This window comes from Rana temporaria, chromosome 9, assembly GCF_905171775.1.
Source record: "Rana temporaria chromosome 9, aRanTem1.1, whole genome shotgun sequence".
Classification (NCBI taxonomy): Eukaryota; Metazoa; Chordata; class Amphibia; order Anura; family Ranidae; genus Rana; species Rana temporaria.
Window position 1 is genome coordinate 90,645,784 of NC_053497.1, and position 15,430 is coordinate 90,661,213.

The following is a 15,430-nucleotide window of genomic DNA, read 5'->3' on the forward strand; positions in this document are numbered from 1 at the left end:
ACAAGAAGTTGAATAACTTTGTATCCAGGACGAGAGATCCTCTAGCCTACGGAACGGATGCTCTAATAATTCCCTGGAATCAGTTCTCACTGATCTATGCATTCCCTCCAATCCCTCTCTTACAGAGGAGGGAATACCAGTAATCCTAGTGGCCCCAAATTGGCCCAGGACATTGTTCTGCCTTCTTTTTTTATTTCCGGATCCGCAGACAGCGGAGGAAAAATGATTGCACTCTCTGGATCTAGTGAGAGCAGTAAAGGTGTATCCGCAAGCAACGCTCAGATACGTAAAACAAATGTTTTGTTATTTTGCCAGATGGACCCTGGAAGGGTCAAGCAGCATTGAGATCCACCATTTCCAAGTGGATTCGACAAGTAATTATTCAAGCTTATGATTTAAAGAACAGGACTCCTCCTTTTTCTGTTAAGACGCACTCTACCAGAGCGATAAGTGCTTCATGGGCAGTGCATCACCAGGCTTCGATGACTCAGATCTGTAAAGCTGCAACTTGGTCTTCAGTCCACACATTTTCCAGATTCTATCAAATAGATGTGAAAGGACATGAGGATACCGCCTTCGGGCGAAGTGTGCTGCAGGCAGCAGTATAGGGCTTCTTGTCCACAAGCGGCCTACTTGATCTGTGTCTCCCACCCTTCATATTGAGCATTGCTCTGGGACGTCCCATTATGTAATGATTGGCTCTGTGTCCCGTGGTGTACGATAAAGAAAAAGGGATTTTTATAGCGGCTTACCTGTAAAATCCTTTTCTTGAAGTACACCACGGGACGCAGAGGTCCCCCCCTTCTTATGGGAACCTTATTGCTTGCTACAAAACTGAGGTGCTTCCCTGATGGGAGGGGGTTATATGGAGGGGAACTGTCTTCAATTGGTTGTGCCAGTGTCCAATCACCGCTGGTGACCCTTAACCCATTATGTAATGAATGGCTCTGTGTCCCGTGGTGTACTCCAAGAAAAGGATTTTACAGGTAAGCTGTTATAAAAATTCCTTTTTTCAGGGGTTGAGCATCTTCAGTCCACCTTCTTCTAGTGATAGTTTGGCTTCTTTGCACTGCTTGCTGCTCCTCATGTTTTCCAGGCAGTTTGACATTGTGTTTGGTACAGTGACCTTGCAGACTGCATGTCCTGGGCTCTGCCTCAGCAATTACATTCTGCTTTAGAGCTCACAGTATTTTAAACTGTACTTTTCCATGCATGCTATTTCAGACCCTTTCTGGGCTTCCCAAAGAGGGATTTTTTGGGGGTTTTATGTTTTTTTTTTTTTTTTTGTGGATGAAAATGCATCTTGCGGTTTCCACCCAATGAGATCCCTAGCATGTTTCTTTCCGCTGCTGAATTTTAATTGACCAATCAGTAGCTCTGATGTCTCTAAGCTTTGGCTGCTGAGAATGTCTGTGGAAGGGTATCTCAGCTCCTTGCCGGCTGATGTTTGTCCCGAGAACACTGCGACGTGCCCATCTAGACAGGGGCGATCCTAGGCAGAGTGCTTTGCACCCAGGTGCCTGCAGAGATGGGGGGGTGCCGAAGAGCCTCCTTCTCTCCTTGTTTGTGTCCGTCCAGAACTAGTGTTCTGAGCATAGGTGTGTGTCCGTCCAGAACTGATGTGTGAGCATAGGGCAGCCCGCCCAGCCTGGCAGTGCTCAGGGGAGGGGGCGCTCCTCTTCCTGACACAAGGGTTCTAGTTTTCAGTGGCTGCTGAGTGCTAATGTACAGGAATGAATTCCTCACAACTGGGAGTCTTGGATCCCGCACTGTTGGAATGCCTCCCCCTCCCATCTCTATCTCGGGCTGCACAGAGAGAGAACCGAGGTGAGTCAGTGTTCAGTGTGCTGTGTGCTGGCATCCCCAGCATCCCTTTACATGTGCTCTGGGCTGCCCCTGCTCTAGATGTTTTATGGCATGGTAGATTGCATAGGATACACAGCCCTTGCCCATCTCCTGTACTATGCCTGCAGTCTCTGAACATCTCCTGTAATATATCTGCGGTCTCTGACCGTCTCCTTTACCAAGTCTGCGGTCTCTGTATCATGTCTGCAGTCTCTGACTGTCTCCTGTACCATATCTGCAGTCTCTGACCATCTCATGTACTATGTCTGCAGTCTCTGACCGTCTCCTGTACCATGTCTGCAGTCTCTGACCGTCTCCTGTACCATGTCTGCAGTCTCTGACCATCTTCTGTACCATGTCTGCAGTCTCTGACCATCTTCTGTACCATGTCTGCAGTCTGACCGTCTCCTGTACCATGTCTGCAGTCTCTGACCATCTCCTGTACCATGTCTGCAGTCTCTGACCATCTTCTGTACCATGTCTACAGTCTCTGACCGTCTACTGTATCATGTCTGCAGTCTCTGGCCATCTCTTGTATCATGTCTGTAGTATGTCTGGGGGCTCTTTCTAATAAACTATCTAACAGAAGCCCTCTCTGTGTCCATCAGAGAGGCCCCCCTCCAGGTCCCAATAAAGTACTCTGCTTCTCTTCCTGTATTTTGTTTATTGTTAAGAGATCATGTAAGGGTCCCAGGGTAATGAAGACTTCATGGAGGAGCATCTCTGTGGTTGAGTCATTGCCATAGAAACATTTGTAATGGGGAGGAGTTAGTAAAACGCCCATGTGGGGGCGCCAGGAAATATTTCTGCACCCAGGCGCCTGTGACCCTAGGATCGGCCCTGCATCTAGACCACCTGTAGTTTTACTAGTGCTGCTCTTTTTTGGATTCCTTGTAGGCCCCTCAGACTACTGTCTTCCACTTGATGCATGCCCTACCCTTGGGGGTCCTGTGTGTAAACTGCGGGCTCCTGCAGGATTTTTCCCTCAAGATTTCACTGCTCTGTAAATGTAGGGGCCACCCTGTGGGTTAAGGGCTGTTTCTGCTGTTGGTGAGCTGTCTGCTTTTTAGGCTCAGCGATTCCTGTGGTGGGTACACTAGTTCTTCTGTTCCCATTAATCTTGCTGGTGTACTTTTAACCTTTGTCCCTGACAGATCTTGTCTTGCAATCTACCACGTTTGTTTTACTAGTTTCTTAAACCTAAGGGTTGGATAGACTTATATGGGGGGATTTTTTTTCCCTCGTTTAGCTTCTTATTTGGGGTATTTTGTAATCATGCCAGCAACCCTATATTTTTGCATAGAAGGGTTGTTTTTCATCCTGCTCCCATCTGAGTATTCTCAGCAAACGTGTACCTTTTTGTTTCTGTGTTGGCCCATGAAGCAGGCATGAATGAGAGGTGCTTTTGTTGCACACCCTCATGGGACCATGTCTCTTCAGAGCTGCCTCAGGCAGCCACCTTACTAGGGAGAGAAGTACTCTCCTTTTGTCTCATAAAAGGGCCCTTCACAGTTCTGTCTTCAGGGCCTGTCTTGTTTCACCTCAGGGTATTTCCATTGTGGGATATCTGGGTGACCTCCTCTTAAGGGTGCTGTTTGTATGGGATTTGGCCGACTACATGCTTTGGTTAGTCCCGACCATCTAATGGTTTTGGATGTACCAGAAATTGTCTGTTATTGAAGCTGGATCTGACTCATCATTTGTAGTATCTGGAACCTGCCTTAGTGGCTCCTGCGGAGGGAATTTTGGATCTCCACTTTTGGTTTTGAACTCTTAAGACCTAGGGCCACTGAAATTTTATGTTCTGCTTTGAGTCTTTGGTCTGTTGGTAGCGCTAATGCCTCATACACACGACCAAAAAACATATATAATGTTTGGGGGTTCTGAGTAATTTTCTAGCAAAAGAATAATGATTTGTACATGTAGGAGAGAAGTGCCAGAATAAGCCCAGTATGGAGGTGGGTATTAAAGCCCTGTACTGAAGTGGTTAAGCACTGAACGATTGATTCCACTTGGTTTGGCACACTATTTTTTTTAAGTATGACATTCTTGTCTTAGGCCCCTTCCACATGGGTTGGGCTCCATTGCAGTCTACTCAGCAAGGAATCTATTCACTGATCCCCGCTGAACAGGCGGGTGGCTGGTCCTTGTCTGCTCCACCTATGCAGAGCAGACACAGACTCTCCCCTATGGATGATTAGATGTAAAAGGACCACCTGTTCGTTTACACCCGACTGCCATCCGATCCGCCAGACTGATGGGCAAAAGACCCTGATCCATCTGTTTTTAGCAGATGGGATCAAATCGGATGTAAGCAGGTATCAATGGACATGTCCGTTTACAACTTCCGCTTCCTTAGAGGAGACTGGAGGGTCTGCCTGAAACTGACAGGCAGACCTGATTGGTCTGCTAGTGTGAAAGGGGCCTTAGGGGATTAGTTATGACATTTGTTTACTTTATAACATCAGGTTTACTTTGGAATATTCTGGATTACAATTTTCAGTATTTACTGTCCTTAGAATCAGAACACTAGCTGATCGGTCTACTCTGAATGCAGTTGTGTCATCTTGTATAACAAAGCAAAATACTTTTTATTCGTGCCGTAGATTTCTCATAGCAAATAATAAATTTCCCTTCCTGTAGTTACGTATTACCTGACACAAGCAAGAAGAGTTACCAGAAGACTCGGGTCGTCAAGAAGGATTCAAACCCAGTGTTCAACCACACCATTGTCTATGATGGCTTCCACACTGAAGACCTTAAAGATGCTTGTGTTGAGCTAACCGTTTGGGATCACGAGAAGCTCAGCAATCATTTCCTTGGTGGGATCAGGCTTGGGCTCGGTACAGGTAGTGTATTCCAAAGACATTCTGTCTAAATTCATGGGAGTCAATACTGTGAAGTGTTTCATTGTGTCAATTTTTTTTTTAAATGACATTAAATTTTTATTTTTTTATTGCATTTTTTTTGTGTAAATATGAGATCTGAGGTCTATTTGACCCAGATCTCCTATTTAAGAGGACTTGTCATGCTTTTTCCTATTACAAGGGATGTTTCCATTTTTTGTAATAGGAATAAAAGTGGCAAATATATATATATTTTTTTTAAAGAACAATGTAGAAATGTAAAATAAAAGGTAAAATAAATAATAAAAAAATGTAAACCCGCCTCCTCCTGCTGAGCTTGCGTACAGAAGCAAATGCTTACGTGAGTAGCGCCCGCATACGAAAATGGTGTTTAAACCACACACGTGAGGTATCACCACAATCGTTAGAGTGAGAGCAATAATTCTAGCCCTAGACCTCCTCTATAACTCAAAACATGCAACCTGTAGAATTTTTTAAACGTTGCTTATGGAGATTTTTAAGGGTAAAAGTTTGTTGCCATTCCACGAGTGGACGCAACTTTTGGAACGTGGCATGTTGGGTATCATTTTACTCGGCGTGACAAAAAACAAAATTGGGCTAACTTTACTGTTGTCTTTATTTTTTAATTCAAAAAGTGGATTTTCTCCAAACAAAAGTGCGCTTGTAAGACCGCTGTTCAAATACGGCGTGACAAAAAGTATTGTAACGACCACCATATTATTCTCTAGGGTGTTATAAAAAATATATATCATGTTTGGGGGTTCGAAGTAATTTTCTAGCAAAAAAAGCTGATTTTAACTTGTAAACAACAAGTTTGAAAAATAGACCTGGTCTTTTTAAAATATAAAGAAGCAGAAAGAAATGAAGGGTCTATAATTGTTATCATGGGTGTATTTTAAATGACAAAGACAGAATATCAACCAAAAATTCTGAAAAAAACACACATGATACAAATGTTATAAATTGAATTCAGTAAACAAAGTATTTGATCCCCAAGCAAAATATGACTTGGTGGAAAAACACTTTTTGGCAAGCACATGGGTAACATATTTCTTGTAGTTGATCAGGTTTGCACACATCTCAGGAGAGATTTTGGTCCACTTTTTTTTACAGATCTTTTCTAAATTCTTAAGGTTTCTTGGTTGATGCTTGGCAACTCGAAATTTTAGCTCCCTCCATACTGGCTAGGCCACGCCATGATCTTAATGTGCTTCTTCTTGAGCCACTCCTTTGTTGCCTTGGCTGTATGTTTTGGGTCATTGTCATGCTAGAAGACCCATCAAAGACCCATCTTCTGTGTTCTGGCTGAGGGAAAAAGGTTCTCATCCAAGATTTTACAATACATGGCCCTGTCCATTGGCCCCTCAATGCCGCAAAGTCATTCTGTACCTTTAGCAGAGAAACAGCCCCAAAGCATCATGTTTCCATCTCCGTGCTTGACTGTAGGCATGGTGTTCTTAGGATCATAGTCACTATTATTCTTCCTACAAACACAGCGAGTCGAGTTAATGCCAAGGAGCTCAATGTTGGTCTCATCTGACCACAGCCCTATGACCAAAACATACCGCTAGGGGCAACAAAGGAGTAGCTCAAGAAGAATCACATTAAGGTCATGGCGTGGCCTAGTCAGTCTTCAGACCCTAATCCTATCGAAAATTTATGGTTTCAGCTGAAACTTTGAGTTATCAAGAGATAGCCAAGAAACCATAAAGATTTAGAGAAGATCTGTAAAGAAGAGTGGACCAAAATCCCTCCTGAGATGTGCGCAAACCTGGTCGCCAACTACAAGAAACATCTGACCTCTGTGCTTGCCAAAAAGTGTTTCTCTACCAAGTACCAAGTCATGTTTTGCTTGGGGATTAAATACATATTTTTCTAACTGGACTCAACCTAAAGTGTTACTAAACCCAGTAATATGAAAATAGTTTCGTCCCTTGGCGGTGGGCGTTCCTAGTTGATTGACGTTCCTCCGACGGGCACATACGTGACGTCACGACTTTCCGAAAGAAGCCAAACGTCGCTGCGCAGGCACCGTATAGAGCCGACTCTATACGGCGCCTGCGCAATAACGTTCGGCTTCTGTCGCAAAGTCGTGATGCGCAGTATGCGCCCGTCGGAGGAACGTCAATCAACTAGGAACGCCCACTGCCAAGGGACGAAACGGTGATATCGAGGTATGTACTAAAAAAACAAAACAAAAGCCAGCCTACCCGCAGTGTAAGCAGTCTTACGAATGTATTGTTAGAAATTTGTTTTAGGGGGAACCACCCCTTTAATGCCCCCCCCCCACTCCAAAGTGCTCACAGCTTATAAATCATCTTTTTAAATTAAAATAATGCCACTATATACCCTTTTGGCTGATCTGTATACCACAATTACATGAGAAACTGCAGGGTCCACCCAAGTGCTGAGTGTTCAGGTAGGAGGAGATTTCCACTACAACCTGTGTGCTCATGCTGTTATGGGAAGGGGATCATCCATGAATCAAGATGAATCAAATGTTCTTTTTTTAGTTACTGGGCATGGAGGTGGAGGGAGGGACTGGGCTGTCATTTAGGATCTGTATACATGCCCAAATGTGTGATGTCAATAACATGTGACCTGAAAAGCTCAGCTCAACAAGGAACTGTACTTTCCTGCAATAAAGACCAAACTGAGCATGTGCAGCAGTACTACCCTCAATGTGTCTTATCTGGCCTTGCCAAGAGAGACGCTGCAGGAGTGGGAGGATCTGTCCATACAGGATCGAAGAGACTTTTTACACAATGCAGAGCATTAACCCCTCAAGTTCCACAGTGAGTATAACAAGCATGCATACATGCATATACAGGTTTTACTGTTGTGGGTTTAGTAACACTTTCATTTATAACATTACTATCATGTGTTTTTCTTCTGGATTTTGGTTGTTCTGTCTCTGTAATTAAAACATTTTTTTTAGACCCGTCACTTCCTTGTAAGTGGGCAAACTCACTAAACTGCAGGGGGTCAACTAATTATTTTCCCCACCTTTATACAATTTAATGTCTGCATCATTGCTACAGAGTGCAGATTTTTTTTTTATGGACAGAGTAGGGAAAGGTTATATATTTTGCTTTGATTGAATTGACTGTCTCTTTGATTTTCTGAGGTTCCCTTCACGTTTGTGTGTAAATCTCAATCCCTTTACAGTGTGGAGATCTACCAGTGGTGTAGTTGTATTCTTAGATTTCATCACTTATGGCTGTAGAGCTTAACCCAGAGTCCTCCATAAATATGCCTTTTGTGTCTTCAGGTTATAGTTATGGTATTGCTGTGGACTGGATGGACTCTACACAAGAAGAAGTGGCTTTTTGGCAAGAAATGATGCTAACACCAAATGAATGGATGGAAGGATCGCTTCCCTTGAGATCATTAGCTGGAAGAAGGAAATTCAAATAAATTGAATTGCTGACTCCAGTTCTTACTATGTATAATCAAATATACTTTAGGAACTCAATGAAGATCGGAAAACTCACTGGAAAGTTTTTTGTTTGTTTGCCTGGTACAACTTTATTTGTTTTCTCCACTGCTGGACAGTTTGTCTTGTGGAAAAAAATGTTTTAATGCCAAAGCACTTTATTTTGGATGTACTTCAAAGCTGCCCCTGAGGGTAAGAAAATTGGCAGCACCATTTATTTTTCTAATTGCCATTCTCAAGGAGACAAAGAACACAAAGAGTTTGCTTCAATGGTCATATTAAGTCTTGAAGGTCTAAATAGAAGAACTTTGTACATATTTAGGCATGAAAACCTGAAAATTTACTATAGACAACAAACGATTGGAGAACTTGATTTGGATATGGGGTCAAGAATGGTGTAATATATAAGCAATGCCAGTCAATGAAGTCATGGTACTGTCCCTGTGAGTGAGGGCTAGCATTGCTTTGGACTGTGTGCTAAAATAGAAGCTTTCCCATCTGTCCTAATGACAAATCATACATGTAAAAGTAAACGCATTTACATTTCTCAAATGTCATCAGCCACTGCCATTGATTTTAAAATACAACCTCTTTGGGGAAAAAGTGAAAAAAAAATTGAGTCTTTGGATTTAAAATGAAATATGTTGGACATGAAATAAAATCTCTGTTTGCAGAGGAGCTTTAGTGTTGCACGGTTTTGAAAAACGGAAAATAATTATATTTTCATTTTTACCTTTACCTAAATTGTGTTTTGTATTACTTATTAAGTGTAATAGGATTTTGCATTCATTGGGTGGGTTAGCTCTTAATGTAAATTACGATCTTTGTAATAAGGAACCAGTTCTGCAATTACTTAAGTAGCATTTGCTGGTCTTGTAGTATTTTTTTGTTAGTCTGGCCTACATTTACCATCTAGGGTCTCTGCTAAAAAAATAAATGTATAAAGTTTGGGGGTTATAAGTAATTTTATAGCAAAAAAATACTGATTTAAACTTGTAAACAAAAAGTGGCAGAAAAAGCCTGGTCTTAAAGTGGTTAAAAGGCTTGGCTCTTTTACCGTATACATACATTGTTCTCTTATTTGCTGTTGTGATCACACCCAGATAAACGGGTATAGCTAGAACAGCCAGTCTTTGTAGAACAGTTGTGTCCCCAGGCTCTCAAAGCAATCCATGTACTGCAAGGAGGTGTATATTAAAGATGTATATTCAAGGTGGCCATAGATGGGTGGAAGTTCAGCAGGGACCAGACAAGTTTTGATCCATCTATGAATGTTCCTGTTCGAATGGAGTCAATCTAATGATCAATTGCCATTGCCGCGACGATGACGTGGCGACGTGCGCGACCCTGGAAGGTCAATGCTTCCACGCATGCGTCGAATCACTTCGACACCTGCGAGGGCCGAGCGGACATGTCCGACGGACAGGCTTCCAGCGGACATGTTTCTTAGCATGCTAAGAAACATTAGCCTGCTGGAAACCTGTCCGATCCGCCGGAAAATTGTCCTGTCGGACGTACAGACGACCGAACATGTCCGCTGAAACTGGTCTGCGGACCAGTTTCAGCAGACATGTTCGGTCGTGTGTACGAGGCCTTACAGTGGAGGCATCCCGCTGTCACAATACAGTAACACAGTAGGGAGGATTCTTACATCAGCCTGCTGGCTGATAAAAAAAAAAAAATGATGTTGTATAGCCAACTTTACCCACAGAATAAAAAAATATTTAAAAAAAGCCAGATAATAGTATGGTTTTATTCTGATATTTCCCCCAGTTATAATGCACAGAAAGTACTTTCTTCAAATACCATAGTTGTATAAAGACTGTTGTATAAGGACACAAGTAATTATGACCTTTGTAGACAAAATGTTCACATTGGGCCAATTTGACATGCGCTCTGACATGCCAAATCAGAGCCTATTGCCGGCAATGGCACTGTTTGAATACTTAAGCTGCTGACCATTATTATAAGGACACTTACCTGTCCAGGGATCCAGCCATGTCAACACCCCAAGCCGATTCCGGTTTCCTACTGTGCATGCGCGAGGCGCACTACGCTTTCTGAATGGTCCCGCCATCTTCTGCGACACAAATGTGTCCCGGAAGGAGAAGGGACTGGACATGACGGGGATCGTCGTGTGGCAATCCTACCAGGCAGTGGGAGCCGGTATTTGTCAAAATCAGGTACCCACCCCCCCAACAAGTGCCAAATGTGGCAGTGGAGGGGGGTGGGGGGTCCGAACAAGCGGAGCTTCCCCTTTAGGGTGGAGCATGGCTTTAAGTTGTGTAACTTGCACTAGAAAAATTAGAGCTGGAACCAAGCCCCTCCAAGCTTATTGTCTTTTTCCACTTACTTTTATGCCAGCGGATGAAAAAGTATTGGGATCACACGAACAAGCCTGAAGAATAACTACTTTCATGAAAAAGAAATATAACAAAAACATTATAGTAAAAAAGTAATGAAAATTTATAATTTAGCAAATACAATTGCTACACACAGCCATGTTATAATTAATGTAATTAACAATTACCTTTCCTTTCCAATCTGCATCCGCTGTGATCTGTAAAAATCAATGCAATATGGCAACCTGGTGGTGTTCTCTACACATTTCCTGCTTGTGTGATTGGCTCACTGATTCCCCAGAAGTCTGCATTCAGGTACCAGTTGAAGCAAGTGAAATGCAGATCAGAAAAGGGTCAATTGACAGGTCAAATGCAACTTTATTGAAAGCTGGTGCAGATATGATTTTATCAGTCAAGATGGTGCTAAACATGGCTTATTGATTTATTGGAAAGCGACAACAATACAGAGACAGAAAATCACATTGTAATCATTTAGCGCCAGTAAAAGAACACTACACTACCACCTAGTGGCAGAACTACTTACCACAACATAAGGCTGCATTCACACCTAAGCGACAGCCGCGTACGCGTGTAGCGGCAGATTTGCCGCGATTACAAATGTTTCTTTTTTTTTTTTTTTTTTTCTAAAGTATTCCCATTGCTGTCTATGGGAAAACGCGCCTGTCGCGTGAAAAAAAGGGTCCGGGACTTTTTTTCAGGCGACAGGCGTTGCGCGTCTATGAGATGTGAACCATCTCCATAGACGGCAATGGGAATTCTCCCCTCTAGCGACAGAAGCGTCCCGCGTCGGGCGTTTTGTCGCTTAGGTGTGAATGGGGTCTAATATATGAGAATGGTTTTCGAAGTCTGTATACAAAGCATACTGTCATCCTTTCTCAAAAACGACTTCCAGAGGTATTCAAACTTTGGCTTTGATGGTGGTTACAATGTTTAAACGTGCCTCCACACTACCTGTACTGTAAGGTAACCAGATTTTTAAAATGAAATCTGGGGACATTTTTTTTTTTTTTTTTTTTTAATTGGCAAATGGTAAACTATTTTATAAGCATGAACAATGGGGGAACTAATGCGCAAACCACACTAAATAAAGAATAGCTTTCAAATATTTAAAACTACATCCACCATATAATAATATAGTGAAATTCTGGGGTTAAACAACCTAGGCAGCAGCCACAACTAAATAATGTTCGCACACTAGTAGTATATGAGGAATGGGGGGTGTTGGAGCGCTTACCAATATATAATAAAAAAACAAAATTATATTATAAATACCTAACAATCATAAAAAGTGCAATGTGCTTACTAATAATGAATGAGTGATTACAAACCAATAATTAAAACAGTGTTGATAAAAACATCGATAAAAAATTGGCAATAAATAGATCACACAAATATCCATGTAAATAATGTGCAGCAATAAATAATTTCTTAAAGTGCATAAAAGTGATCAGTGCTGAAGACCCTGAATATAAGCCCTAGTGTTTTTTTGTAGCCAAAATTAATATAAGACCCGGTATTCTTTTTGGGGAAACACGGTACCATTACTTTTACTTTTTGATTTTTTTGTCCACTTATCTGTAGGGGGATTTGGTCTGGGCTCCTGTATACATTCCATGTACCATACTGTGTTATTAGCAGCATCTTCATAAATTTCCAGGACCAGTAATTCTAGTTTGCCATTAGTTTGTTATTAGAAAAGAATAGGAACAGAGAGATCGGGTATTGCATCACAATAACGAAGCTCCAATAGAAAGAAAAAATAAACATGGCATTACTACCAGCTGGGATATTATTACTTGTTATGGACAATATTTTCTGTGCAGATGTTAGAAACCAACTGTGTACCTCAAATTTGAGGAACGCAAACGCCCTAAATTCTATGAATGTACAAGCCTACAACAGATCTACAGCCCTGAAGAGAAAATGGGTATAAAGAGCTGGATTTTAGGCACGACAAAACATAATATACAAAATTATTTCATTGTAGAAAAACAAAGAAAAAACATATTAAAATCCACATCAATAGACCAGCTAGTGGTTAAAATATTGCAACTGTATATAACCTGAATGCAACTACATGGAATACAAGACACAATAATTGTTCATGATACAGTGAATCCCAGAGTGCGGTTATGATGCAGTGTTGCGATGTTAGCTCGATCTTGCTCTACATGTTACGTACCATACGCTTCTTCAGAAGCATTAAGGTGATATAAAGTAGAAAGATGGAAAATGCACCTAAAAATAAAATGCAGGGCAGACAACAGTGAAATGTTGACCAAGAGCTACAGCCCTAGTACACAACCTGTAACCCTTTGGTGCTTATTGTGTGGCAGCAATCAGTATTATCAGTGGGAGCATTGAATTTTAAAGGGGCAGTAAAAGCAGTGGTCTGCATTTTTCTTTTTCTTAAAAAGTAGGATGGTGAATAGGGTAGTAGTCATCCATATACTATTTGGAGTCAGAAAGCGGACTTCATGATCATATGCTTTGTGCATTTGACATATCCATAGCCCACTTGGTTTGTGAGTATATGATGTTTTCTTATACCCAGGGCTTTATTTTCAGCAGGAATGTGGGGGAACGCAGTTCTGGTACCTCCAAAACTGAATGTATGCAATGGCAAGAGGTACTGGGGTGTGTTAGAGGGACTATTGATGCTGGCTGTTGGGGAATCTATTGTTGCTGGAGAGCACCTATTTTTGCGAAGGAAGTAGGGCTATTGTTGCTAGGGAGTTCTTCTGTTGCTCGTGGGGTCATTTGTTGCTGGTAGGGATGGACTCTGTTAAAGGAGGGGTCTTTGATGGCTGCTGGCTATTGGGGAATCTATTGTTGCTGGAGGGGATCTTTTTTTGCAGAGGGGTCTATTGTTTCTGGTGAGGGATCTATTGTTTCTGGGATGGGTCTTATGTTTCAAGGGGTCAATCGTTCCTGGGAAGGGTCTAATGTAGCTGACTGCTGGAGGGTTTATTGATGCTGGCTGTTAGGAGTCCATTGTTGATGGGGTGGATCTATTGTCGCTGGGGTGTCCACTGTTCTTAGATCTATTCTACTGCCTTGTTGTTATTATTAACAAATTCCATAAAAAATACTTTGCACCACAAAATGATACTTGGCTCTGTATTCTCTAAAAGGGGTGAGGTGGGTAAAGGATGGAACCAAGGAACGGTGCTCTGAGGTGAATAGGGGGTGGAGTCAATGGGTGACTCAGAAGGGAGGAGTTCCTGCACCTATTCTCTGAGAAAAAAAAGCCCTGGTTATACCCTTTAATAAAGTGCTAAATATAATAATAATTTGCGCCCTCTTTGTTTATATTTTGTTGGAATATGATGATTTGAAGAACTAGACTTGTGCAAGTCTCTATTCTGGATTTCATTAATGTTCTGTAAATATCATATATGGCTGTTCAAGGTAACAGAATCCAGTTCACAAGTTAGTCAGCCAGTAACACTGCATGGTGGGACTCTCATGCGTATTCTACAAGTTCTGGGTTCTTGTGATCACGTGGGTTCTTCATTAAAAACAGTGATTGATTGACAGATCGCAGAAAAAAAAAAAAAAAAACCATTAGTACCTAGTAAAATACTTTTTGTATTAAAATGCACTTATCCTTTAATGTTTTGATTTTCACACAGTTGTAGTTTTTGCATTTACAGCTCACTTTTTAGTTTCACTTGCCAGCTAGAAAGTTTGGGCACCATTACAGGCCCAGCAATGACTGTGTGGTAGAAATGCTTGTTTTTGCCAGCTATGCGGTCACGTATTTTCCTGCATGGTTCAATGAATAAAGATGTGGTCAAATAAATAAGGACGTGTCCCAATAACACATTACATTTCATACATTCTCTTCATCTTCTCCTTTGGTAGAGCCAAGTTCTTCTTCAGAAATCACCACCTCTGAAAAGCATGGTCATGTATTGTCCCAACGTGTGATAACAGACGCCTTTAAGGCCGGGTTCACACCTGTAACGGTCACCACCGTTTACGACCTTCCATCCTAGTCACGACAGCTTATCGACACTCCAACCGACAGGACCTGTTCCCATTTCATTTGCCCAGAATCAAGACGAGACACAGCTCTGTGCTTGTTCCAAATGTAATGATACTTTAATGGTTTCTTCTCAGCTTTTTATACAGTACAAGGCATTAAAGCAACAATGAGATCTCCACCCCCCTAATCACACACTAAGGCTAATTACTAAACATTCCTTAATTAACAGCATAACAACAAAACACCTTCACACACTGAATTCCCTAGGCAGACGTTTCGTCTCTGCATACAGCTTGACACCTATTCACACCTCTGAGCATCACTAGGCTGTAGACAGTGTTATCACACATAAACAGTATTTAGCATGCATAATTAGAGTTCTGGGAGCAGACCTGGGTTAACACCTTTACACAAGGACAATGGAATGTCTTCCAGGAGCCCTGACTCAATTAACATGTCACTAGTCAGGGCTAAGCATAGAATGAGTCACTATTGACTGGTTGGGCCAACATCTTGTAGTATCTCAAAATCCTGCAATACATCAGTGATGTCCTATCTCATGTAGTACATGAATTATGATTCACTTGCCACCCCATGCCCAAAAGGATCAGGGTGGACTCAGACCCAAGAGTTATCAGTGACGCTGACACAGGAGTATCCCCCATCCTCACAAAGTCTCTGGTTGTCCCGGGTCATTCCGTTACAACACCTATGCGAATTGAGTGCGGCTTAAACCGCATCCAATTCGCAGAACATTTCAAAATACATTGTTTTCCATGAGGCTGGTTCACATATGTGCGATGCATTCGCACTGCGCATTGCCGGAAAACTGCGTGCGTTTTTTAGGCATTGCGGTGCGGCTCAGGTGCGAATTCAGTCCCATTAACTTCTATGGGTACGCTGCTGAATCGCATATGTGTTCCTTTCT

The 15,430-nt window shown here is 42.0% G+C and overlaps 1 protein-coding gene across 2 annotated transcripts in view; it reads left to right on the plus strand.

Annotated features, from left to right (window-relative positions):
- Nucleotides 1-8,837, plus strand: part of LOC120913732 (synaptotagmin-like protein 2) — a 118,370-nt gene extending 109,533 nt beyond the window's left edge. For both annotated transcript variants that reach the window (XM_040323912.1, XM_040323913.1), the window contains exons 16-17: nt 4,489-4,694; nt 7,984-8,837. In XM_040323912.1, coding sequence (XP_040179846.1) covers nt 4,489-4,694; nt 7,984-8,129 — 352 coding nt within the window. In that variant the 3' untranslated portion in view covers nt 8,130-8,837. The remainder of the gene's footprint in view (nt 1-4,488; nt 4,695-7,983) is intronic.
- The last annotated feature ends 6,593 nt before the right edge of the window (nt 8,838-15,430 follow it).